Below are 26,122 nucleotides of genomic sequence, written 5' to 3' on the forward strand. Positions count from 1 at the left end.
AAATTAATGCCATAAAACAGCAATTTACACAAATAGATAAAGTAGCGGCTGTGGGGGTGGCCCAATCTATATTGGAAACCAGTGTTAATGCTATAGAAAACGCAGAGGTCCATATACAGAATCAACTAACCATTTTGCAACTCCAACAGGATGACAGTGAAAATCACAGCCAGAGAAATAATATTAGGCTGCGGGGGGTCCCAGAAACAGTTTTGGGCCCCGAAATTAAAGACGGCAGCTTTGGGGATATTTAACAAATTGTTGGAGTGCCCTCCTACAGAGGAGATCGAAATACACAGAGTACATAGAGTACAGGCACCCCGCAGCGTAGAAGACCATCCACGTGATGTATTGGTCAGAATACATTTCTACTCCCTTAAGGAAGATATTATGCGACGTGCATGGAATAAAGGTCCTATAGACTTTAAAGGAGCCCCAATACGGCTCCTAGCAGACCTCTCACGATGCACTCTGCGGATGAGGGCCATATTAAAACCATTGCTAGCTGAAATTCGAAAGGCGGGCGCTACATATCATTGGGGTCACCCGTTTCATTTGGTGGTTTCACAAAATGGAAACTCATTTGCTTTGAGATGGCATGAACAGATACCAGAGCTATTCTCTTTCTTGGAGACCCCTCTAATATCAATTCCCAACTGGCTCAGCAATCCGTGGAGCCAGATCTCATGGGGATCCCCCATGTTACGGTTTAGACATCCCCGGAGAGAGGGTCCCGGTCCATTAGAAGAAGAGACTCTTGCAGAGGACATAGCCCCTAACAACGTTTAAAAATTACATGGAAAATTGTCATATTCTCTTGCTTTTCCACTATATCTCTAGATATATTATCCTGGACTTTGTTAGAAACCCCTGTCCTGCTCCTTCCCCCCCTTCCCCTTGGTGCTGATCCCCCGTCGACCGGATGAGTAATGTGCTCTGCCTGGTCGGTTGGGGGTCACGCATTGAGGATATGAGGTTCGGTAGTGTGAGTCCCATACACCAGTGGTCCTCAACTCCGGTCCTCAGGGCCCACTAACAGGCCAGATTTTAAGTATTACCTTGGAGAGATGCAGACTAGAGTACTGCAATCACTGAGTAGCAAATTATATCACCTGGGATGGATTTCAGTTATCTTGCAAACCTGTCCTGTTAGTGGGCCCTGAGGACCACTGCCATACACTATCCAATCTGTGAAGAAGATTTACCGACTCAAGATGGTCTATGGGCTCCACAATGGTTTTTTCCTTTTTTTTTTTTTTTTTTTATAATTCCTGGGAAATACAAGGTGGGGATGTTGCCTTTGGGGGTGGGGGGGAGGGATGAGGGTAAGGGAGGGGGACATAACTGTCAATTCAGATTGTTTAAAAATGAAGTATTGAATGTGTGTGCAGGGGGGGGGGGTTGCAGCCCAAAAATGAGTAAGATGCTTCGTAGGCCGACACCCTATGGTCACATCTCCTTATTATCTTTTCTTTTTTTTCTCTTTTCTCATTTATTTTTTTGTTTGCCGGTGAACACCTTTTATCTTACGGCGTTTTTCTGATCACTTCTCCCACATTAGGAAGCGCCTGGTTGCGCTCGGTTACAGTAGAACCAATTTTAGTAATACCAGTATTGGTATATAGCTGGGGGGAGGGGGGGGTTTCTTTAAAAAAAATGTTTTGTTTTTTTTTTTTTTTGTTTTGGGCCTCCAGGATAACCATGTCTCCTAGCCCTGCACGAGCGGTCCCAGGATATAAGGTAACCACCCTTAATGTAAGAGGTTTAGCCACCCCAGAGAAACGATCACGTCTTCTATCACAGTGTTTTTCAACCACTGTGCCGCGGCACACTAGTGTGCCGTGAGATATTGCCTGGTGTGCCGTGGGAAAAATTCCAATTTAATCCGAAGCGCATGTTAAGGACTATAAATAGCTCCGGTGTCACTGTTACACTGACAGGAGGAGGACAGGAGGAGACATCGCAGTAAATCGCCGATGAGCAGAAGAGCGCCGATGGATCTGGATCTGCAGGAGACATGAGCAGAAGAGCAGAAGAGCGCTGACTGATGGATCTAGATGGAGACATGCGCAGAAGAGTGCTGAGTGTGACGGACAGCGGCTATCTGGAGGAGACAAGCGCAGTAAGTACTGAGTGACAGTGAAATACTGCAGTGATGGACCAGTTTTTGAAAAGGAAAGAATTGGACTCTGAATAAAATTCGGAGCCAGATGAGAGCCCAAGTATGAGTGGGGATCAAAAGAAAGCAAAGATGGTTAGCTCAAGCAAATTCTCTGGCACAAGGCAATATAGCTAAAGCTATATTTCATTTGGATTTACTTTCACCGGAGATGCAAACAAACCAACTCTGCTGTGCGTACATTTTTTTAACATTTTCTAATGGTGGTGTGCCTCGTGAATTTTTTCATGAAAAAAGTGTGCCTTTGCACAAAAAAGGTTGAAAAACACTGTTCCATCAGATTTAAAACACAGTCATTCACACATGGCATTTTTACAGGAAACTTATTTTTGGAAAGGTGCCATCCCCAGGCTATATAATATGGATTTCCCCTGGGTGTATCATGCTCCCTCACCAATACCCAAATCAAAAGGCGTGAGTATCCTCATATCTAAATTTTTGCCCTGGGTGTTTAAAGAGGAGCTGATAGACCCAGGTGGAAGATTTTTGTTGATTAAGGGAAGGGTTGGTCAGACAACGGTAACTTTATTAAATGTTTATCTGCCTAACTCAGATCATTTATCTTTCTTACAGCAATTGATTCCGGTAGTTTTGGGGTTTCGAGAACGGCACCTTGTGATGGGTGGAGACTTTCATTTTATACCTGAACCCCTCCTGGATTCTTCCAGCGGAAGTTCATGTATTTCCCATACCCAGTTACGCCGACTGCAGCGGGAACTGTCTCTCCTTGACCTGACTGACCCTTGGCGACTGATGCACCCAGGTGAGCGGGATTATACCTACTACTCTCCGACCCACAATGTCTACACTCGAATAGATCGCATTTTACTCCCTCAAAGTGATCTCCCCTTGGTTATCTCCTCGCATATCGATTCATTTTCTATATCAGACCACTCTCCTGTCCATGTAGTTATTGCATGGGAATCTGGACATGTAAAACCATGTACTTGGAGGCTCAATGAGTCATTACTCCAGGTCCCGGAAGTCAGGGTGGAGATAGAGTCTGCGATTTCTAATTATTTTAAAGATAATATGGATGACTCACTATCCCCATCTGTAATCTGGGAGGCGCATAAATGCGTAATTCGTGGGGTCCTTATGCGAATAGGAGCTCGACGTAAAAGGGAACAGGAAAGTAGATTGACAGCCTTCTTCTCATGGATAGAATCTCTTAGTAAACACAATCAATCCCTAGCTGCGGAAAAACGTGTCCCTTTCACATACTCCGATGGTATTATTATCTATGAACGCGGAGAAGGCCTTTGACAGGGTGGCCTGGAGCTTTATTCGAGCCACCCTGTCATATATAGGCCTGGGACCATGGATGCAGCAATGCATCCAGGCCCTATACTCTAGTCTAGACCATCGGCAGCGGTACGAGTGGTGCTCGGATTACTTTCCAATCTCGAATGGCACCTGGCAGGGATGCCCACTATCACCTCTTATATTTATTTTAACGTTGGAACCCTTTATACGTCGATCTAGCGATATTTCAGGCATTCGGGTTGCTGGCGATCAGCACAAGGTGGCCGCTTTCGCGGAAGACCTTGTGTTTTTTGTCACCAACCCAATAACATTTCCAAACATCTTAGCTGCTATTAACAAATATGGCATCCTCTCTAATTACAAGATTAATCTCACGAAATCGGCAGTACTCAATGTATCTACACCATTTCAGGAGGAACATGCTTTACGAGTTTCATTCCCATTTTATTGGGCTGAGGGATCGTTAGCTTACCTGGGGATTCAGATTACAGCTTATCCAGCTGATTTATTTAGTTAGAATCATATCTCTATGTTGGGGATTGTGAAGAAAGACTTTCATATATGGCAATCATTAACCCTGACATGGTTTGGACGCTGTAGCGCCCTTAAGATGAACATCTGTATTTATTGCAGGCATTACCGATTGCTGTCCCTATGTCTTTCTTTCAACAGATCCGGAAAATGTTTTGCGCTTTTATATGGGCCTCCAGATCCCCTAGGATCAGGCTTCAAGTCCTGTCCCTTCCAAAATCAAAGGGGGGAGTAGGCCTTCCGGACATGCTCTGATATTGCCGCGCATCGCACCTCGTCCGTGTCTTGGACTGGCATTGTAATTTGGCCTCTAAGAGATGGGTGGTTCTGGAGATAGGTGCAGCTGGCCAGTTGACCCCCCCGGCCCCTTGGTCCTCTTTTTCGCCTATGGACCCCATCTTATCACACCCTTCGACAGGTGCCACTCCACGAGAATCTCGGAGAGTCCAACAACATCCAAAGATAGCTCCTGCGCCTTCCCCTCTTATCTCTATACTTGGCAACCCGGATTTCCCCCCCGGGATGTACAAGTGCTAAGATACGTAGACTAGCCCAAATTGGAAAGATACGATTACTTGAAGTATGGCAGCAGGGCCCTGTGCCCACCTATGGGGAGATCGCTGTATGGCCCGGATTAGATCTGGACCACTTGAGTATCTATCAATTACGTCATTTCCTCTGTTCTGTTGGACAAAGGGGCTATATACCAAGGGCTTTAACTCCTTTTGAATCTTTATGTAGAGCAGGGGATCCCCTCAAACATACTCTATCCCTATTCTATTCAACCTTGGTGGAAGAACGGGAGGAACAACAGCTGTCGTTTCTATCTCAATGGGAGCGGGAAACTTGCAATTACTTTGATGAAAACACAGAAGAATAAGATCCTAACACTGGTGCACAAATCTTCTACGGACTGCAAATATCAGGAGGAGGGATATAAAATATTAACTAGGTGGTACAGAGTCCCCGTGCTGATGCATAGGATGGGAGCAGATTGCTCAGACAGGTGTTGGCGATGCAGGTTGGAGGCGGGTTCAATGCTCCACATTTTTTTGACTTGCCCCCTACTTCGACCCTTTTGGATTAAAGTTGCAAAAAAAGGGTAAAGATAGCCGCGCTTAATGAAAAAAAGGCTGCCCGTACAAAAGGTGTTATCAGACCAAAAATAATAGTAAAAAGGAGTTGAGCGCCAAACACTTCTGCATAAATAAATACACCAGAAGAAAAAGATTCAGTAAAGTCCATAAAAAGTCAGTGAGGCCAGGTGCTAAGAATCAGAGATGGGTGAAGAAAAAGTTCCAACACCATAGGATCACAACCCCAATCCTGGAAGAACCACATGCTCAAGTATAGTAATTCCCTTACCGGAATGCTAGACCCCCGGTTAGGAAGGTCCAACAGGCATGGGTTACAGAATCATCAATGGGGCAGAGTCCACTCAGATATCTGGCACCGGGTCCAACACGATGACTTCATCAATATTAACGTATCCTCATGCATTCATACTTCATGAACATGAATGGATAGAGATGTCCCTCCAAAAACAAATGGGGCTCAAATAGTGAAGCATGTACGTTTTATTGGAATAAAATAACAGGTAAAAAACTCACATGACGTTGCATGATACAAGGCATGTAATCATATTGGCCGCGGCTGGAGGGGTGTCTGCATGTGGGCTGGCGTGCCGGGGGTATATTTAGCTAAAATTGACCCCCAAGGCCAGGAACTCCACTTTAATGGTCACCTCCCACGATATCCCTAGTTTGAAAAATTGAAGGAGTCGGACAGAAAAATTGTTGACTTAAAGCTGAGTTTTTTTCAAAAGTGGAACTCCCCTGTTTACTCCCCCCTCTGGTGCCCCATTTGGTACCCTTCAGGGGGGAGGGGGAACAGGTACCTGTTTTTGACAGGTACCCTTCCCCACTTCCTGGGAGACAGCGCCGCCGAGCTGTCCCTCGGAAGTTCGGCCCCCTCCTTTTTCCTCCTCCGATGGGCCAATTACAAAGCGCAGCCCGCTTTGCGCATGCGCAGTAGGGAACCAGCAGTGAAGCCGGAAGATTTCACTGCCGGGTTTCCTTACTCTGGGTGGCGGAGGCGGCACCACCTGAGAGCCGATACATAAATCGGCTTAGGGTGCCGACATCGCAGGCTCCCTGGACAGGTAAGTTCTACTATTTAAAAGTCAGCAGCTACAGTATTTGTTGCTGCTGCCTTTCAATTTTTTTTTAAGGGGGGCGGAACTCAGCTTTAACTGCGCCAACATCCATTCAGATGCAGGCACTGTTTGGGTATTTTGACAACTGGTGGGCCAAGATTTACAAGATTACAATAACCCACAGAGGGTGATTCATCCATCCGCTTTATGAAGAATGTATGCAGGAATCGGTTACCTTTTTTTCATTCACCAAACATATCATGATCAATAAACCAGCTATTTGTACTTTTGGTAGTGTGAGCAGGTGCCAAGTCCTGCTGGAAAATAAATAACCTGTACAAGGCAAAAAGAGACAGGGCGCACATCTGACCTAATGTAACTCCATTTTATTAAAAGTTATCAGATTTAAAATAAATGCACTCACATGTAGTCCGGGAATTATGAACATGCCAACAACCTCCTATCCTTTATGGCCTTTTTAAGTAGAACCGGGAACCCCAAGAAATTCTTTAAGTATATAAACAGTAAGAAAGCGAGGCCAGAACACATTGGCCCCATAAAAGATGACAAAGGAAATATGGCCACTGAGGACAGAGAAAAGGCGGAAGTGTTAAATAATTTCTTCTCTTCGGTCTTCACAAAAGAATCGGGGGGCTACACTAACCCAGCTTGTAAGGCCAAACTAAACAACACACCTCAGGAAGTGCCGCCATGGCTAACAGAAGATAGCCTTAGAACTAAACTTGAGAAACTTAACATAAATAAATCACCGGGACCGGATAGCTTGCACCCGAGGGTTCTTAAAGAGCTCAGCCAGGTGATTGTCAGACCATTATTCTTGATCTTTAAGGATAGTTTACAGATGGGTATGGTGCCAGCTGATTGGAAAAAAGCCAATGTGGTACCAATATTTAAAAAAAGGGGCCTAGATATATCCCGAGTAACTATAGGCCGGTCAGCCTAACATCTGTAGTCTGCAAGATTTTGGAGGGGATGTTAAGGGACCACATACAAGACTTTAGTAATGAAAATGGTATTATTAGTAGTAATCAGCATGGATTCATGAAAAATCGTTCTTGCCAAACCAATCTATTAACCTTCTACAATGAAGTGAGCTGCCACCTAGATAAAGGAAAGCCTGTGGATGTGGTGTATCTGGACTTTGCAAAGGCCTTTGACACCGTTCCCCACAAACGCTTACTGTACAAACTAAGGAAGGTAGGTATGGACCATAAGGTGAGTACCTGGATAGAGAACTGGCTCCAGGGGAGAGTCCAGAGGGTGGTGATTAATGGGGAGTACTCAGATTGGGCGGGTGTGGAAAGTGGGGTCCCCCAGGGTTCTGTCCTTGGACCAATCCTGTTTAATTTATTCATAAATGATCTAGAGGAGGGGATATCTAGTACAATCTCAATATTTGCAGATGATACTAAACTAAGCATGCCAATATCTTCTATGCAGGATGTGGAAACCTTACAAGCGGACCTGAACAAAATAATGGGGTGGGCAACTACATGGCAGATGAGGTTTAACCACTTGCCGACTGCCTAACGCCGATCTACGTCGGCAGTCAGCCCCTCACAGGCAAAGTGACGTAGGGCTACGTCACTAGCTTGTGAGGGTCTAGGGAGCGAGCGCGCGCCCCCGGAGGCGCGCGCCCGCTCCCGCGTGGTCACGGACCCCCCCGCGCGTGTGACCGGCGGACCCGATGTCCGCCGGTCACTCGGCGATCGGCGGGGGAGAGGGAGAATGTCAGGCAGCTTGTGTAAACAAGCCACCTGTCATTCTCCTTGCTGTTAGGATACTGATCACTCGGATCTAGTATGTAGATCCGTTGATCAGTGTCCATACAGCTCAAGCCCCAGCCAATCACAGTAGAAAGCACGCCCCTAGGGATACACACAGCCCCTCCCTCCCAAATAAAGTTAACCCCTTCACTACCAGTGTACTTTTACAGTAACAGTGCATATATATAGCACTGATTACTGTAGAAATGTCACTGGTAACCCCAAAAGTGTCAAAAATGTCAGTCATGGGTCCGATCTGTCCGCCGCAATGTCGCAGTACCGCAAAAAAAAATAAAAAATCGCAGATCGCCGCCATTACACGTTAAAAAAAAAACAACAACAAAAATGACAGAAATCTTTCCCTTTGTTTGTAAACGCGATAACTTTTGCGCAAACCAATCAAAATACGCTTTTTGTGATTTTTTTTACCAAACATAGGTAGCATAAAACAAATTGGCCAAATTTTTTTTTGGGGAATTTCATATAAAAAAAAATGTGAAAAATATTGCTATTTTTGCAAAATTGACGCTCTTTTTTTGTTTATAGCGCGTGATCAAAAAATCGCACAGGTGATCAAATACCACCAAAAGAAAGCTCTGTTTGTGGGAAAAAAAGGACGCCAAATTTGTTTAGGTACAGCGTCGCACGACCGCGCAATTGTCCGTTAAAGTCACGCAGTGCCGAATCGCAAAATACCCCCTGGTCGGAATGGGGGTAAAATCTTCCGGGGCTTAAGTGGTTAATGTTGAAAAATGTAAAGTAATGCACTTGGGTGCCAGAAACCAGAAAGCAAGCTACTCACTAGGGGGGGAACCTCTGGATGAGTCTAGGATGGAAAAGGACCTGGGGGTACTGGTAGACAACAGGCTTGGCAGTGGCATGCAATGCAAAGCCGCTGCAAGCAAAGCCAACAGAATACTGGGATGCATAAAAAAGGGGATTCACTCCAGAAATAAAGAGATTATTCTCCCACTCTACAAGACTCTGGTCCGGCCACATCTGGAGTATGCTGTCCAGTTATGGGCATCGGTCCTCAGGAAGGATGTGCTGGAACTGGAAAGAGTCCAGAGAAGGGCAACAAAAATAATTAGGGCAATGAAGGACATCAGCTATGAGGAAAGACTACAAGCACTGAACTTATTCTGTCTGGAGAAGAGACGATTGAGGGGGGATATGATATCAATGTACAAATACTGTACTGACGACCCTAGCATAAGGAACAAACTATTCAGAGAAAGGGAAAACAATAAGACACGTGGCCACTCACTAAAACTAGAGGAAAGGCGGTTTAACCTTAAAGTACGTAAGGGGTTCTTCACTGTAAGAGCGTTAAGGATGTGGAATTCTCTTCCACAAGCAGTGGTATCAGCAGGGAGCATTGATAGTTTCAAAAAACTATTAGATGGGCACCTTAAAGACCACAACATACAGGGGTATACAATGTACGGTTAACAGCAAACACACCCACACACATCATAGGTTGAACTGGATGGACTGATGTCTTTTTTTCAACCTCACTAACTATGTAATATGTAACTATGTAACCCGATCTTGTGTCCTGGCGAGGCGATGTATATCTCCTGGCCTGCTGATTGCGCAGTATGCTCTGGCGTCACCAGCCACAAGAGGGAGGCCACGCTTCCTAAACGCATCGTCATAGCAACGATTTAGGGTCTGCCATTCCTCCTTCCTATCCGCCGAGAGTTCCCCATGGCCACCGGTCTTCCTGCCGGGCCGATGCGCGCATGCGCGGTAGGGGGCCATGCAGGTCTAGTCGGGTGCAGGCGATGTGGCTGGTGACATATTCATAATTCCCGGACTACATGTGAGTGCATTATTTTAAATCTGATAACTTTTAATAAAATGGAGTTACACTAGGTCGGATGTGCGCCCTGTCTCTTTTTGCCTTGTACAGTTGACTCATCCGCCACCCAGTGGATTTGATTGGAGCTGCAGCGATCTAGCTACCACATTAAAAACTGTAATCAAAGAAGGACATTCTCTCCTGCATCCCTTGGACTTGTATGATCTGCGCATCTATGGTGAAAAAAGAGGGAAGCATTAAGTGCTCTAGAATTTCCTAGTAGAGGGCTGCACTGACTTTGGACTTGATAAAACACAATTGGACCAACACTAGCAGATGACATGGCTCCCCAAAATATCACTGACTGTGTAAACTTTACACTGGACCTCAGGCAACATGGATTTTGTGCCTCTCCACTCTTCCTCTAGACTCCGGGGCCTTGATTTCCAAATGAAATGCAAAATTGCCCACAGTCTGTGGTGTCCGTGACACTTTTACAAGTAGCGGAAGGGGGTCTGGACCCCCAATTGTGCCTTTCCCGGGCTCTTTCGTCTAACCGGGGAGCCCAAGACTGATGTGATGCACTGTGAAGAGTGGGAGGATCTTCTATTTCTTCTCCTCCTCTGTAAAGTCAGAAACCGGAAACTAAGAGTATTTAGTCACTTCTGGTTTGTTTAGAAGCTGTTAATGGCTTCTTAAAGCAACTGATCAAACCAATCTTCATTTGATTGGCTGCTTTGGAGTGAACCCAAACAGAAGCCAGATCTCTCCAAAGGGGGACTTGTCACAGCCCATGCTATCACAAGAGAGGCTGTTCTCACTTTCATAATAATTAGGCTCCATTCACACCTGGGCGTTTTCAGCTCCAAAAACGCTCAAAAGAAACGCTTCCAAAACGCCCAACAAGTAAAACCCCATTCATTTAAATGGCCCCTGTTCACATCTGAGCGTTTTGCAAAACGCCTGTAGCTGAAAAAGGTACATGAGCTTCTTTTTGGGCTGATTACCAGCGTTTTTGATAGATGTCAATGAAAAACGCCTGAAAAAAATTGCGGTAAAATCGCGGTAAAAAACGCTACGCTCAAGTGTGAATGCAGCCTTAAGGTCAGTAAAAAAAAAAAAAAAAAGACATTGTAAAATAATAAATGTAAATAAAATAAAAAAACTAAAGCACTCCCATGCTCATGAGCAAGGCATACACACACGTAGGGTCTGCATGCTATCACACACCACACATATGAGGTATCGCCAGGAACGTCAGAGTGAAAGCAATAATTCTAGTGCCAGAGTAAACTGGTAACATATTAAAGCGTTGCCTATGAAGAGTTTAATGTACTATAGTTGTCACTATTCTATGAGCATGCTTGATTTTAAAGCAAGACATGGTAACTATTTAATCGGTGTAACATCTTTTTTATTTTATAGGGTTTGAAAGTGGTTAAAAAAAAAAAAAAAAATGTAATCCCGGTTACCCTTCACACACCCACAAATGACAAACTTGCACACAGGGTGCGAACATGCATGGAAGCGGTGAATGCACCACACGTGAGGTATCGCTATGAATGTCAGACAGCAATATTTCAATTGCTTTGCTATAGCTTGCAGTCAAGTCTAAACTTATGAATAGTACAGGGTTTTAAAGAGGTTGTAAACCTAAGAAAAAAAAATAAGGAAGAAAAACCTGAAAGACAAAAGGCATAATGAGCTAGTATGCGATATATACATACTTACCTTAGAACAAAGCCCCCGCAGTGCCGCCAGCTCACCGTAACACAGCAGACATTTTGGGCCATCCTTCTTCCTGGTTTGCATCCTCCGGCCATCTGATTGGCCGAGGGCACGATGACATTACGTCGTTTACGGCACAGGACTCTGAAGGAACGGCACGGGTGGCCGTTCCTACAGAGCGCATACACCGATGACATCATTGGCTGCATGAAAAGTAAATATCTCCAAAACGGTGCGAGTATAGGAGATATTTACAGTACCTATAGGTAAGCCTTATTATAGGCTTACCTACAGGCAAAAGTCTATAGGTAGGGTTTACAACCTCGTTAAAGGGCAGCCTATGGAGATTTATGGATACCATAGTTGTTCACAATATCATGGATGGCATGCTTGGTATCCATTGACTTGACACAACCCTATCATTTATCAAGTAGCTAAAAACTGGAAATATTGTTTTTGGGTGCACTAAAATTCATTTTATTATATTTTATCCAGAAAATTACCACTCACTAGGGGGGGAACCTCTGGGTGAGTCTAGGATGGAAAAGGACTTGGGGGTACTGGTAGACAACAGGCTTGGCAGTGGCATGCAATGCCAAGCCGCTGCAAGCAAAGCCAACAGAATACTGGGATGTATAAAAAAGGGGATTCACTCCATAAATAAAGAGATTATTCTCCCACTCTACAAGACTCTGGTCCGGCCACATCTGGAGTATGCTGTCCAGTTCTGGGCACCGGTCCTCAGGAAGGATGTGCTGGAACTGGAAAGAGTCCAGAGAAGGGCAACAAAAATAGTTAGGGGAATGGAGGACATCGGCTATGAGGAAAGACTACAAGCACTGAACTTATTCTCTCTGGAGAAGAGACGATTGAGGGGGGATATGATATCAATGTACAAATACTGTACTGGCGACCCTAGCATAAGGAACAAACTATTCAGAGAAAGGGAATACAATAAGACACGTGGCCACTCAGTAAAACTAGAGGAAAGGCGGTTTAACCTTAAAGTGCGTAAGGGGTTCTTCACTGTAAGAGCAGTAAGGATGTGGAATTCTCTTCCACAAGCAGTGGTATCAGCAGGGATCATTGATAGTTTCAAAAAACTATTAGATGGGCACCTTAAAGACCACAACATACAGGGGTATACAATGTACAATATGATAAACAGTTGCACAAATATCGTACAACATAAAAACTACAACTACTGTAGATTAATTGTACAGGGCCTGTGCTTTTAGAAAATGTATAATCATTTTATAACCAAAACTGCAGATTTTTACATGTGTGCATAAAAAAATAGCTGTAGCATCAAAGCAGATAAACACCTAATAAAATGGCACAGTCTACACTTGAGCAAGAATGTTTTCTTACAGTTCTATTCCTACACATTTCTTTGTACTAAGAATTGCCAGAAGTTTTACACTTGTAGCTGAGCAGTCATTAGCAGTTTAGAAGTATCTATCCCTCAGCATGCACACTGTTCTCTAGCACTAGTCTGCAGACTATCACGTGTTGCAGAGACTAAGTATAGGACATGTGAGAAGACATGGGGGTGGGGGTCGTTATGCAGCTTTTGCCAGTGCACATAGAAGGCATTCCAATTGCCCTTTTACATTACCCGCTGGGCCTGTGCTAGGAATAACCACAGCCGTCTCCAGGTCTGAAATTTCTTGCTGTCGCTGAAATTGAAGGCCATTTCTCGGCTGGCATAACGGGACACCAGCGGTGATCGGTAGCGCTGCACTTCCTCCGGTCCTTGGGCGAGCGGCGAGGCACTGCCAGTCACCCTGGCACCAGAATCTCCGCTCAGACCGCTACTTGCGTCCATCTTTCTTGCCCAAGCCTAGTAGTGAAGAGTGACAGCTTGCCACATCCAATATGGCTTCCTGCATGTCACATGTGGCTGCTGGGAGCTGCCATCTTTAATGTGGCACACGGAGTAATTCTACCCTCTCCCTAGTGATCACTAATACTCATATATTTGAAACGATGCTGAATGAATCTAGTTCTCATTATCAAATTACAATGATTTTTGCTGATGGTTACATATCCTGATTTTTTTTTTTATGAATTGAATTACAAAACTTTAAAATGGACCTTCACTTCTTCCTTCATTTTTTTTTTTAATTACTTTATGTGTCTTTCCATAGCTCCCAACTGTCCCTGATTTCAAAGGACTATCCCTGATTTGGAACAATGTCCCTCTTTCCTCCTCATTTTTCCCTCTTTTTGGTCTAAGTGATTCCCAATGCTAAGAGCCGGTTCACACTAGCGCGACTTGTCAGGCGACTTGTCAGCCTGACAAGTCGCGCTCCCTCGCAGTCCATTGACCGCTACAGGACCCGTTCTAATAGAAGCGACACAAGTCGCTCCGACTTAGAAAAAGGTTCCTGTACTACTTCGGGACGACCTCAGAGCGACTTGCATAGACTTCCATTATGTGAAGTCCCTGAAAGTCGCTCCAAAGTCGTGGTGCATGGTAATGCACAAGTCGCTCTGAAGTCGTGGTGCATGGTAATGCACAAGTCGCTCTGAAGTCGTGGTGCATGGTAATGCACAAGTCGCCCCCGAAGTAGTACAGAGTCGTGTCGCCTCAGTGTGAACCGGCTCTTAACCTTTCATACAATTTCTAAAATTGCTGCATTTGTAAATGGCAAAAGCCAGCATAAAGGAAAAATAGTGGTAAAAAAAAAAAAAAACACTTGTGGGTTTAACTAATCTTTTCTTTTTCCAATCTATAATCTGGGCTTTTTTTCAGTGGGGATGTGGGGGAATGCAATTCCGGCACCTCTAGCACTGAATGTTTGTAATGGCAAGGAGTGCTGGGGTATGCTGAAGGGTCTAATATTGCTGGCTGCTGGTGGATCCATTGTCCCTGGTGGGGTTCATTTTTTGCGAGGGGGTATTTTGTTGCTAGGTAGGTCTGTTGTTGCTGGTGTGGGGTCTTATGTTCATGGAGGGTCAATTGTTGCTGGCAGAGAACTACTATTGAGAGAGAGGTCTATTTATGCTGGCTGTTGGGAGATCTGTTGTTGCTGCTGGGAGTCTCTTGTTGCTGGGGTGTTATTTTGTTGTCGGGGGTCCATTGCTGCTGGAGGGGGTCTATTGCTGCTGGGGTGGGGTCTATTGTTGCTCACTATTTTACTATCTTTCTTGTTATCATTAACACATTCCATAAAAATTACTAATTAACAAAAAATTATATCTGTATTTTTTAAAAAGGGCGGTACTGAGAGGTGGATAGGGGGTTGACCCAAGGGATGGTGCTCAGAGGTAGGTAGGGGGCAGAGACAATGGGTGACTCAGAAGGGGTTCCTGCACCTGTTCTCTGAGAAAAAAAGCCCTTTGTATAATTGTCCTTTAACCACTTTCATACCAGGTCAATTGTGGCATTCTTCTCCTACATGTAAAAATCATCTTTTTTTTTTTTGCTATTAAATTTCTCAGAAACCCCAAACAATTTATATATATATATATATATATATATATATATATATATATATTGTTTTAGCAGAGACCTTAGCGAATAAAATGGCGATCTTTTCTATGCAACACGGTATTTGCGCAGCAATTTTTCAAAAGCAATTTTTTTTTTTTTAAAAACAAAAAAAACACTTCATGTTCATATCATTTTTTGCAATACGGCACTGCGTTACTATAGCTGATAATTGCAAAGTCACATGACGCTATACCCAAATAAATGTTATGTCCTTTTTTACCCGCAAATAGAGCTTTCTTTTGGTGGTATTTGCTCACTGCGGTTTTTATTTTTTGCATTATAAACAAAAACAGACTGACAATTTTGAAGAAAATAAAATTTAGGCTAATATGTATTCTGCTACATATTTTTGGTAAAAAAATCCCAATAAGTGTATAATGATTGGTTTGCGCAAAAGTAAGAGCGTTTACAAACTATGGCATATTTTTATTGGAAATTTTATTGTTCATTTTTTTTTTAATTGTAATGGCAGCACTTCCAGCCTCCCAGTGTCATAGAGATGGCCGGGACCATACGATCCACAGCCAGCTCTATGGCAATCTCATGGGCCTCAATTGCACGGGAGAGGCACAGGAGGGCGGCGGGGGACGTTGTAGCATTTACAAACTATGTAAAATTCTTAATATAAATTTTATTAATATATATATATTTTTTTTACTAGTTATGGCGGCATTTCCGACCTCCCAGGGTCATAGAGTTGGCCGAGACCATCCAGTCCAGAGCCAGCTCTATGGCAATCTCACGGGCCTCGATTGCACGGGAGAGGCACAGGAGGGCTGGCTGTGGGGGGGGGGGGATTTCCCCTTACCGCTGCCTGTAAAAGCAATCCAGCAGCTAAAGAGGCTTTTACATCAGAGGTAATCCCCAGCTGAAAACACAGATATCTGAATGATGCCTGTAGCTGCAGGCATCATTCAGATATCACCACTTCAACCAGGCCCGGACTGGGACAAAAAATAGGCCCGGGCATTTTAGATTTAGCAGCCCATTTTTTTGGTGCCCCAAGGAGAGCAGCAATGCGGTGCGCACAGCGACGAGTGGGATTGCCCAAATTGTGTTAACAGTGGGTGGGGCTTAAAGGGACATGGTTAAATAAAACAAAAAGCATCTGCCACTTGGCTCCACAAACTTGCCTATTGGCCACCCGGGGTGATTGTGCTGCATCTAGGTGGATGGAGGAGAAGAGGGGACAGGAGCCAGGTAGACAGAGGAGAGAGGGGATGCAGCCAGGTAGCCGGGAGGATGGAGCTAGCTGGAAAGAGGAGAGGAGGGGATGCAGCCAGGTAGATGGGAGGACAGAGCCAGGTGGTCAGAGGAGAGGAGGAATGCAGCCAGGTAGTCGGAAAAATAGAGCCAGGTGGACAGAGGAGAGGAGGGGATGCAGCCAGGTGAATGGGAGGATGGAGCCAGGTGGACAGAGGAGAGGAGGGGATGCAGCCAGGTGGATGGGAGGATGGAGCCAAGTGGACAGAGGAGAGGAGGGGATGCAGCCAGGTGGATGGGAGGATGGAGCCAGGTGGACAGAGAAGAGGAGGAGATGCAGCCAGGTGGATAGGAGGACTGAGCCAAATGGACAGAGGAGAGGGGGGAGCCAGGTAGACAGAGGAGAGAGGGAATGCAGTCAGGTGGACAGAGCATGCAGCCAGGTTGAGAGGATGGTGGAGCCAGGTGGAAAGGGGAGACACAGGTGTGTATTCAAATGTTTGCATTAATGATTTCTGGTTTGTGTAAGTTGCGTGAAAATGTGTTATTTCACTCGTGATGTCGAAATTAAATGAAGTTAAAAATGAAGCAAGCGGGCAGTAAGATGTGATTTTCAGGATGAAATGGCTTATCCTTTGCTTTATTTTTTCAGGAGTGGTACTGCTTGCGGTTGTAGCTGGTAGAAACCCACCTTCATGGACTCCACTCGTCTTCATTTGTGGTCAGTGGATATTTTGTGAGGCACATGGGGGTACCTGATTGGAGCCATCAGCCACGTCATCTGCGGGTAACCAGCATCCCCTGAAAAGACAAAAAAATATACATTAGTTCATGGGTGTCCAAACTTTTGGCTTCTCTGGGCCACATTGAGTGTAGAGAAATTTTCTCAGGCCGCATATAAAATATATACTATAGTTAAGGCATATAAGTGCCTTAACTATAGTGCGCCCCCTCGCACTAATTTAACACAACTAGAGGATAATCAAATGAAATGAAATCAGTATACAGAGGTTTACTTCTTCTGAGAAATATTAAAGGAACACTCACATGCAGCCTCACCAGTGCCCATCAATGTAGCCGCACCAGTGCCCATCAATGTAGCCGCACCAGTGCCCATCAATGTAGCCGCACCAGTGCCCATCATTGTAGCCTCACCAGTGCCCATCAATGTAGCCTCACCAGTGCCCATCAATGCAGCCGCACCAGTGCCCATCACTGTGGGTCCTGCTGGCCTGTAGGTTCTGCTGGGTGCTGGCCATGGCCTTTGGGTCCTGCTGACCATGGCCTGTGGGTCCTGCTAGGAGCTGGTCATGGCCTGTGGCCAGCAGGACCCACAGTGTTGAGGGCTATTTTGAGGTTGCAGGGTGCTGGCCTGTAGGTTCTGCTGGGAGGTGGCCATGGCTTGTGGGTCCTGCTGGCCACTGGTCTGTAGGTTCTGCTGGGTGCTGGCCATGGCTTTTGGGTCCTGCTGGCTGCTGGCCTGTAGGTTCTGCTGGGAGTTGGCCATAACCTGTTGGCCACAGGCCATGACCAGCTCCTAGCAGGACCCACAGGCCGTGGCCAGCAGGACCCCACAGGCCATGACCAGCTCCTAGCAGGACCCACAGGCCATGGTCAGCAGGACCCGCAGGCCGTGGCCAGCAGGACCCCACAGGCCATGGCCAGCAGGACCCCACAGGCCGTGGCCAGCAGGACCCCACAGGCCATGGCCAGCAGGACCCCACAGGCCGTAGCCAGCAGGACCCACAGTGTTGAGGGCTATTTTGAGGTTGCTGGGTGCTGGTCTGTAGGTTCTGCTGGGAGGTGGCCATGGCTTGTGGGTCCTGCTGGCCACTGGTCTGTAGGTTCTGCTGGGTGATGGCCATGGCCTTTGGGTCCTGCTGGCTGCTGGCCTGTAGGTTCTGCTGAGGGTTGGCCATAACCTGTGGGCCACAGGCCATGACCAGCTCCTAGCAGGACCCACAGGCCGTGGCCAGCAGGACCCCACAGGCCATGATCAGCTCCTAGCAGGACCCACAGGCCATGGTCAGCAGGACCCGCAGGCCGTGGCCAGCAGGACCCCACAGGCCGTGGCCAGCAGGACCTCACAGGCCGTGGCCAGCAGGCTCTCACAGGCCGTGGCCAGCAGGACCCCACAGGCTGTGGCCAGCAGGACCCCACAGGCCGTGGCCAGCAGGACCCACAGTGTTGAGGGCTATTTTGAGGTTGCTGGGTGCTGGCCTGTAGGTTCTGCTGGGAGGTGGCCATGGCTTGTGGGTCCTGCTGGCCACTGGTCTGTAGGTTCTGCTGGGTGCTGGCCATGGCCTTTGGGTCCTGCTGGCTGCTGGCCTGTAGGCTCTGCTGGGAGTTGGCCATAACCTGTGGGCCACAGGCCATGACCAGCTCCTAGCAGGACCCACAGCCCGTGGCCAGCAGGACCCCACAGGCCATGACCAGCTCCTAGCAGGACCCCACAGGCCGTGGCCAGCAGGACCCCACAGGCCGTGGCCAGCAGGACCCCACAGGCCATGGCCAGCAGGACCCCACAGGCCGTGGCCAGCAGGGCCCCACAGGCCGTGGCCAGCAGAATCCACAGGCCGTGGCCAGCAGAATCCACAGGCCGTGGCAGCAGGACCCACAGTGTTGAGGGCTATTTTGAGGTTGCTGGTTGGGCTGTGGGCTATTTTGAGGTTGCTGGGTGGGCTGTGGGCTATTTTGAGGTTGCTGGGTGGGCACTGGGGCAGGATAAACAGGGGTTATATAGATGGGATGTGGGGGTCATATGGGGGTGTCAGGGTCTCACCTCAGAAATGGCAGCTGCCAACTCAGCAAGTCCCTGCATGGCCTCCTCCAGTCCTGGGGGTGGTGGATGCTCCTGTCCTGGGGTTAAGTAAAATTGCCAGTGCTCAGCCCCACAGCCTCAATCAATTAAATGTGTCCTCCCTAGCGCGCCCTGCCTCTGCCTGCCTCAAAGATCTGGGAGTTGTAGTTTCCTGTCTGGCTGCGCTGCTCTCAAGTCTCCACCCACCGGGAGATTGAGCACGGCCGTGGACTACAACTCCCAGAATGCATCCGCCCTGTCAGCTAGTTAGCGGCCGGACGCAGCGGCCGGACGCTGCAGAAGCCACAAGAAGACTGTCCGCGGCCAGTGGGCCGCATTGCCTGTGACTCCGGGCCGCATGCGGCCCGCGGGCCGCAGGTTGGACATGCCTGCATTAGTTCTTCATATCATGTGACTTTAGATGACTCATCAAAGCGGGAGACAATGATGCATTTTTCAAAACAACCTGCTCATCTGTGTGCAAAAACTCATGAAACATCTCAACTATGTCTAACTGCCTAAATCCCTAATCTAAATGGAAAAAAGGAGGTGTTTTTTTATTGAAAGTTCCACCTTTCCCCAAATTTTTTAACAATTAGATTAGCATAGGCATTACTTCTGGAAGATATCTTACACTATAGTGAGGAAACCAATATTGACTCACTTATGCAAAGGACTTTCAGGATATGGCAATACCATTGGAATCACTTTTATGTTTTGCTTGTGGCATTAGGACACCGTTTACACATTGGGTAACCACCTTCATTTGACTTTGGAAATGTTTCTGTTGTGAGCTGGTAGGCTGATGATCTGGTTGTGTGCAAACAGCCTGCCAACTCATAACACATACATTTTATGTAGGCTTTGCTTTAATCAGGGTGTATACCGATATAGCTTATTCATATGTCTATGTAACCTTACAGTTTATGTAGTTGTGACAAAATAATACTTTACCAATAAGCTACCCTTCTGGCATTTCGCCCCTTTCAAACTCCTGGTACAGAGTACTGTTTTGTAACATCCTGGAATCATGGCACGACCCTGGGTGACCTGTGTTGGCACTCATTATTCACTGTTTGGCGTCACACACCAATTGGACGTTCAGGGAGTGGTACTGCTTGCGGTTCCGGTACTCCATTTCGTGGCTCCTTGGTGTATGTAAGGGCTAAGTTGCGCTAATGGGTACTAAATCCACAGGTAAATGTAAGATGAAGCACACTAATGATAGTCCAACATTGGTGACAAGTCCGTATCCAAATGAAAGGCACAGTCCGAAATAAACGATTCCAGTGGCAGATGATTAAACCAACATTCAATTCTCCTTACCAGAATGCAGAATAGAGTTCGGCCAAAACTCAAGTCAGATCTGAACGCTCAGCCTTCGGTCGATGTGATCAATTAGTCCTCACATCCACAAATGGTGATCATATGCAAAGAAAAAATATACAGTCCATAGCGTAATACTGTTGAATACTATTTCATCACCCAGAGGAGTGCACACCGTCACCAGATGGCTGATAGTGGAAAGCACCAGTAACCTTAGGTCCCAAGTCCTCACCAGATAATAAATAATTAGGGTGATAGTTAGAAGTGGAAGTGACACACAGAGACCTCTCCCGATACCACTGCCTCTTACCAGATTATGGATAAGTGAGAGCCACACAGTCTGAAATGGAAGTGACACACAGAGACCTCTCCCAATACCACTGCCTCTTACCAGATTATGGATAAGTGAGAGCCACACAGTCTGTCGTCCCGTCTCCGGAGCCAATAGCTCTAATGGTCCCTCCAAATAATGTCAGATTCTCCCAGAATGTGATGGGTTAAACCACTCTCCCCAGAAGCCAATCCTTAGAACAGGTGTCACCAGGAGAAATTCTAGGGCTGACTCGATCGTGTGTCATATGGCATAAAAAACAGAAAGCACTACATAGTGCATTACCACAGACACTTTAATAGTAAAAAAGACAGCAACTTACAGAATAAAAGATAGTTTCAGCAAGGATATAGGCGAGCCGCCGGCCGGTCGGCTCCTCCGCCCGTCCTGATAGACAATCGTTCCCACAAGCAGGTGACGTCAGCATGCCGCGACCGACACACGTTTCGTCAAATGTGACGTTTTCAAGGTACGGGCGGCGCGCTGACGTCACCGCTTATGTACAAAAAGCAAGTCCCCCATGTGACCCACCTAAGTAGCTCAAACCGCCATATTGGATCAGGGAAGAGACAAGAAAAAGAGGACAGCTGCCACGCCTATCACTGAAGAGGCTGCTGCCGTACATACCATATCATATAAAATTAATTAAATAATACAAGAAAACATGGATAACAGAAATTAACTCAAAAAGCAAAAGCTAAATAAAGTTTTATAATCAAATTGAATAAATAGCGCCATCTGCTCACAAGCATAGGCGACGTTTTAAAATCAATGTTCTAAGTCATGTGGAAACCAAAGGCTGCCACAGACCACCATAGGCATTTGACAGAAGCCAAATTTCATAATCACACGATCCAAAGTAAATTGAAATTTATAATTATATAAATGTGGGTCCAATAGAACCACCTAATGGTAATTGCAGGTGTTCCCAAAACCAACTCGCACCAATAAGATGTAGACCTCTTCAGATAAATGGTGTGGCAGGGCACATGGATCCGTGGTCGACGGAAGATACGTGTCACCGAGGTTCCTGGCCTCGGTGAGATAAGAGTCGGTAGTTCTGTGTCAGCAGCAGCTAGTGCTGTTTGACATTTTTCTATTTTAGTGTGGCTGCAAAGCCGAATCCGGGCCGGCTCTTATTGGGAGCAGTTAAGGTATGGGTGGGTGGCTGCTCCCCACGCTCCAGGCCAGGTCTTGCCTGGGGTTTATAAGGCAGACAGCCTAACAGGTGATTGAGAATTATCTCCATGCACCAGAAGGCTGTGGAAGTGAGTGCTGAGGCTGGAAAAGTGACAAGCAGGTGAACTGATCCTTTGCTGTGTGTGAACAGCACCAAAGATACACAGGTGAATGGACTTGTTGCTGTGTTTAAAACCTGCCTTAAAAGACTGTCGTTTTCCTTTTTGTTGGGTGTGAGTTAAACACCAAGAAAGACTGTTACTTTTGTGTTCCTGAAGTGTAAATAAAACACTCCTGATTTACTTGAAGAACCATCTGTTTTGCCTCTATACTGCACCCGCAAATCCTACCTACCAGAGCAATTCCCCACATTTGGTGCTCGGATGCGGGCATGCGCAGTGAGGTTGGCGTAAAACGCCAAAATATTTTTGTTCTGCTGAATGTGACTGTACATGTCGTATATTAAGCCTGCTAAGCTGCAGCCACAGGAAAAGATGGAGGAATTGATAAGGCAGCTTACCCAGGCCAGTTTAGGACAACAGCAGGCCATAGAGCTACAGCGGGAGACTAACCTGCAACAGCAGAAAAGACATGAGGAGGCTATGCGTGCACAGCAGGAGACTAATCAACGGCTGCTGCAACATGTGTTGGCGTTGGAAAAGTCTGGGGTGTCTCGGGGAGTGCATGATGTCCGGAAAGCGGTCCGTGCAGCGATACCCAAGATGGCTCCCACGGATGACGTCGAGACGTACCTCGCCATATTTGAAAAAGTGGCGGTCCGGGAGAAGCTACCCCGTGACCAGTGGGCTGAGGTGGTCGCTCCGTTCCTGGCATCCGGACCCCAGCAGGTGTTTTTCGATTTGACAGATGATCAAGCTGCCGACTACCCGACCGTAAAAGGTGAGACTGGGCGTAAATGTCTTAGTCCGCGCTCAGCGAGTGCATCAGTGGGGCTACAAAGCGGCCGAACCGGCCAGGCCACAATATTACGATTTACTGCACAGACTGCAAAAATCGCTGCAGCCTGATCTGTTAAAGCCCACTGATATGCTGGACCGCTTATTGGCTGACATGTTTTGGAGGGCCTTGCCTTATCCCCTCCAGCACTGGATCGGCCAGGCTTCTCCTGACAATGCTCTGGATATGGTTGACCTGGTGGAGCGCTATGAGGCCACCAAGAACTTGCAGGGATGTACAGGGGGGAGGGGGCCAGTCAAACCCCGGAAATCTCCGCCACAGACCCAACGCCTGGTGGAAATGAGACACACTCAAGACATACTCCCTGTACGCCCGGCCCCAATAGTCTGCTGGCGGTGTCAGGAGCCAGGTCACGTGAGGGCTGAGTGTCCCCAACAGGACGAGCCTATGGAGACTTACTATGGACACCGCCACTCGTTGTATGCACGAAAACTATGCGCCACAGGCACTGGTGAGGTGATAGACAGTAACCATCTGTGTCAGGTGGAAGTGGGAGACACTTTTGCGGTGGCTCTGCTGGACTCAGGAAGTCTGGTGTCCCTGGTGAGAACGGCGTTAATACGGCCTGCTGAATATACCGGCCGCAGAGTCGGGGTCGTATGTATTCATGGAGACTTAAAGGACTATCCCACAGCGCTGGTAACTTTGTCTACAGCGGCCGGCAAATGGACCCATGAGGTGGCTGTCGCTACCAAGTTGCCACATGAACTAATAATCGGAAGGGACTTTCCAGGTTTTCCGGCACTGTGGCCTACGGTTAAAGGGTCTGACAAGCCTGAGACGGGGACAACCCTAGCAGAATGGCCTGGTTCCAGTGTGAGGCCAGAGCCCTGGGAGCCTGAGTCCGAAGGGCCCTCGGTAGGGGTGACCACAGCTTCTGTGATAGAGGGGGACACCACCCCACTAAATGTAATGGTGGGAGACGTGGAGGACTTGCCATCCGGCCCTGAGTTGGCAGACCTCAATGTCTCCGGGGAAAATTTCGGGACCGCACAACACCGGGATACGTCCCTAAGCAGGGCCTGGGAAAATGTTGTAATCATTAATGGTAAACCAAAAAACCCTGGGGCTGAATTGATGTTTCCACGTTTTATTGTTCAACAGGAAATGTTATATCGAGTGAATCAAATCCGGGGTGAACTGGTTGAACAGTTGGTGGTGCCCACAGCGTACCGCAAGCTTGTTATGGAGCTTGCCCACCAACATGTTCTTGGGGGACACTTGGGGTGGCAGAAAACACAGGACCGCATACTACAGAGGTTTTATTGGCCCGGTGTGTTCAGAGAAGTGGAAGAGTATTGTAAGTCATGTCCGGTCTGTCAGATAACTAGCCCCCAGCCCCATTTCCGTAGTCCCCTGATACCTCTCCCGATAATTGAGGTCCCATTTGAACGAATCGCTATGGATCTAATCGGCCCTGTTCCAAAATCTGCCAGGGGTCACCAACATATTCTAGTCATCCTTGACTACGCCACTCGCTACCCGGAGGCGATACCCCTGCGACATACATCCGCCATACTTATAGCTAAGGAGTTAATGGAAATGTTTTCCCGGGTGGGACTGCCTAAAGAGCTCCTGACTGACCAAGGGACACCGTTTATGTCCAAGGTTATGAGAGAACTCTGTAAGCTGCTCCACATAAAACAATTGCGTACATCCGTCTACCATCCCCAGACGGATGGCCTGGTCGAGAGATTTAACCAAACATTAAAAAACATGTTAAAAAGAGTAGTTTCCAGGGATGGTAAGGACTGGGACCTGCTTCTACCCTATCTGATGTTTGCAGTGCGAGAAGTACCTCAGGCTTCCACGGGGTTCTCGCCCTTCGAACTGTTATATGGTAGGCATCCTCGCGGGTTGTTGGATATAGCCAAAGAGGCCTGGGAACAACAACCCACCCCCTACAAAAGTGTTGTTGACTATGTCACCCAGATGCAGGAACGGATGGAAAAGGTGATGCCCTTGGTCCGGGAACACATGGAGGCAGCCCAACGAGCCCAGAGTAGGATCTACAATCGACAGGCTAGGGTCCGGAACTTTAACCCGGGTGATCGGGTAGTGGTACTAGTACCAACAGTAGATAGCAAGTTCCTAGCTAGGTGGCAAGGTCCCTATGAGGTGCTCGAAAAGATAGGAGAAGTAAATTACAAAGTACACCAGCCAGGGCGGCGGAAGCCGGAGCAGGTGTACCACGTAAATTTACTAAAGCCGTGGAAAGATAGGGACTTGTCCGAGAACGACAGCCCCCAGCCAGGGTTTCTAGGTGAAAAGGGTCCAGCCCCTCCTCTTGAAGCCTGTGAAGCAGTAACCAAGGTAAAAGCTGCAGATAGCCTGTCCTCCAAACAGGTCCAGGAAGTCAGGGAGTTCATTAGTCGGAACACAGATGTGTTCTCTGACCTCCCTGGACGTACGTCTCTAATCCTACATGATATCGTCACTGAGCCCCGGGTCAAGGTCCGGGTAAAGCCATATCGGGTACCCGAGGCTCGGCGACATGCTATTGAGGAAGAAGTACAACTCATGTTAAAACTCGATGTTATTGAAGAGTCTAAAAGTGAATGGGCCAGTCCTATAGTCTTAGTACCCAAACCAGACGGGACGTTGCGGTTCTGCAATGATTTTCGTAAGCTAAACGAGGTCTCCAAGTTTGACGCGTACCCTATGCCCCGAGTAGACGAGCTGATTGAGAAATTAGGCCAAGCCCGATATTTTTCAGTGCTAGACCTCACCAAAGGGTACTGGCAAGTACCCTTAACAGAGTCTGCCAAGGAAAAAACGGCTTTTGTTACTCCTCAGGGCCTATATCATTATAAGGTGTTACCCTTTGGCCTGCATGGCGCCCCTGCCACCTTCCAAAGACTAATGGACATAGTGTTGCGACCTCATCGTCAGTACGCCTCGGCTTACCTGGACGATGTCGTCATCCACAGCCGGGATTGGGAAAGTCATCTGCCCAAAGTGCAGGCGGTAGTGGATGCCCTTAGGAAGGCCGGGCTGACCGCTAATCCAAAAAAGTGTTCAATAGGATTAGAAGAGACTAAATACCTGGGGTATGTGGTTGGGCGAGGAGTCATCAAACCCCAAATAAACAAAATAGAAGCCATACGTAGTTGGCCCCGACCAGTCACCACTAAGCAGGTCAGATCATTCCTGGGAATGCTGGGATATTATATGAGGTTCATTCCCCATTTTGCCACCTTAGCTGCTCCACTGACAGGGCTACTAAAAGGACGAAAGTCCGTCATGGTTCACTGGAATGATAAGGCGGAAGAGGCCTTTTCCGCTTTGAAGTCGGCACTATGTGGGTCCCCAGTCTTGGTCACCCCAGACTTCAAGAAGGGATTTATAGTACAGAC

The 26,122-nt window shown here is 47.2% G+C and overlaps 1 protein-coding gene across 1 annotated transcript in view; it reads right to left on the bottom strand.

Annotated features, from left to right (window-relative positions):
* The window catches only part of ADSL (adenylosuccinate lyase), a 481,027-nt gene extending 467,735 nt beyond the window's left edge, over nucleotides 1–13,292 (bottom strand). The window contains exon 1 of the mRNA XM_082265904.1: nucleotides 13,069–13,292. Within this exon, the coding sequence (XP_082122030.1) occupies nucleotides 13,069–13,278 (210 nt within the window). The 5' untranslated portion in view covers nucleotides 13,279–13,292. The remainder of the gene's footprint in view (nucleotides 1–13,068) is intronic.
* Nucleotides 13,293–26,122: the final 12,830 nt, after the last annotated feature.

Source organism: Pelophylax lessonae (assembly GCF_965119305.1).
Source record: "Pelophylax lessonae genome assembly, chromosome: 8".
In the NCBI taxonomy this organism is placed as follows: domain Eukaryota; kingdom Metazoa; phylum Chordata; class Amphibia; order Anura; family Ranidae; genus Pelophylax; species Pelophylax lessonae.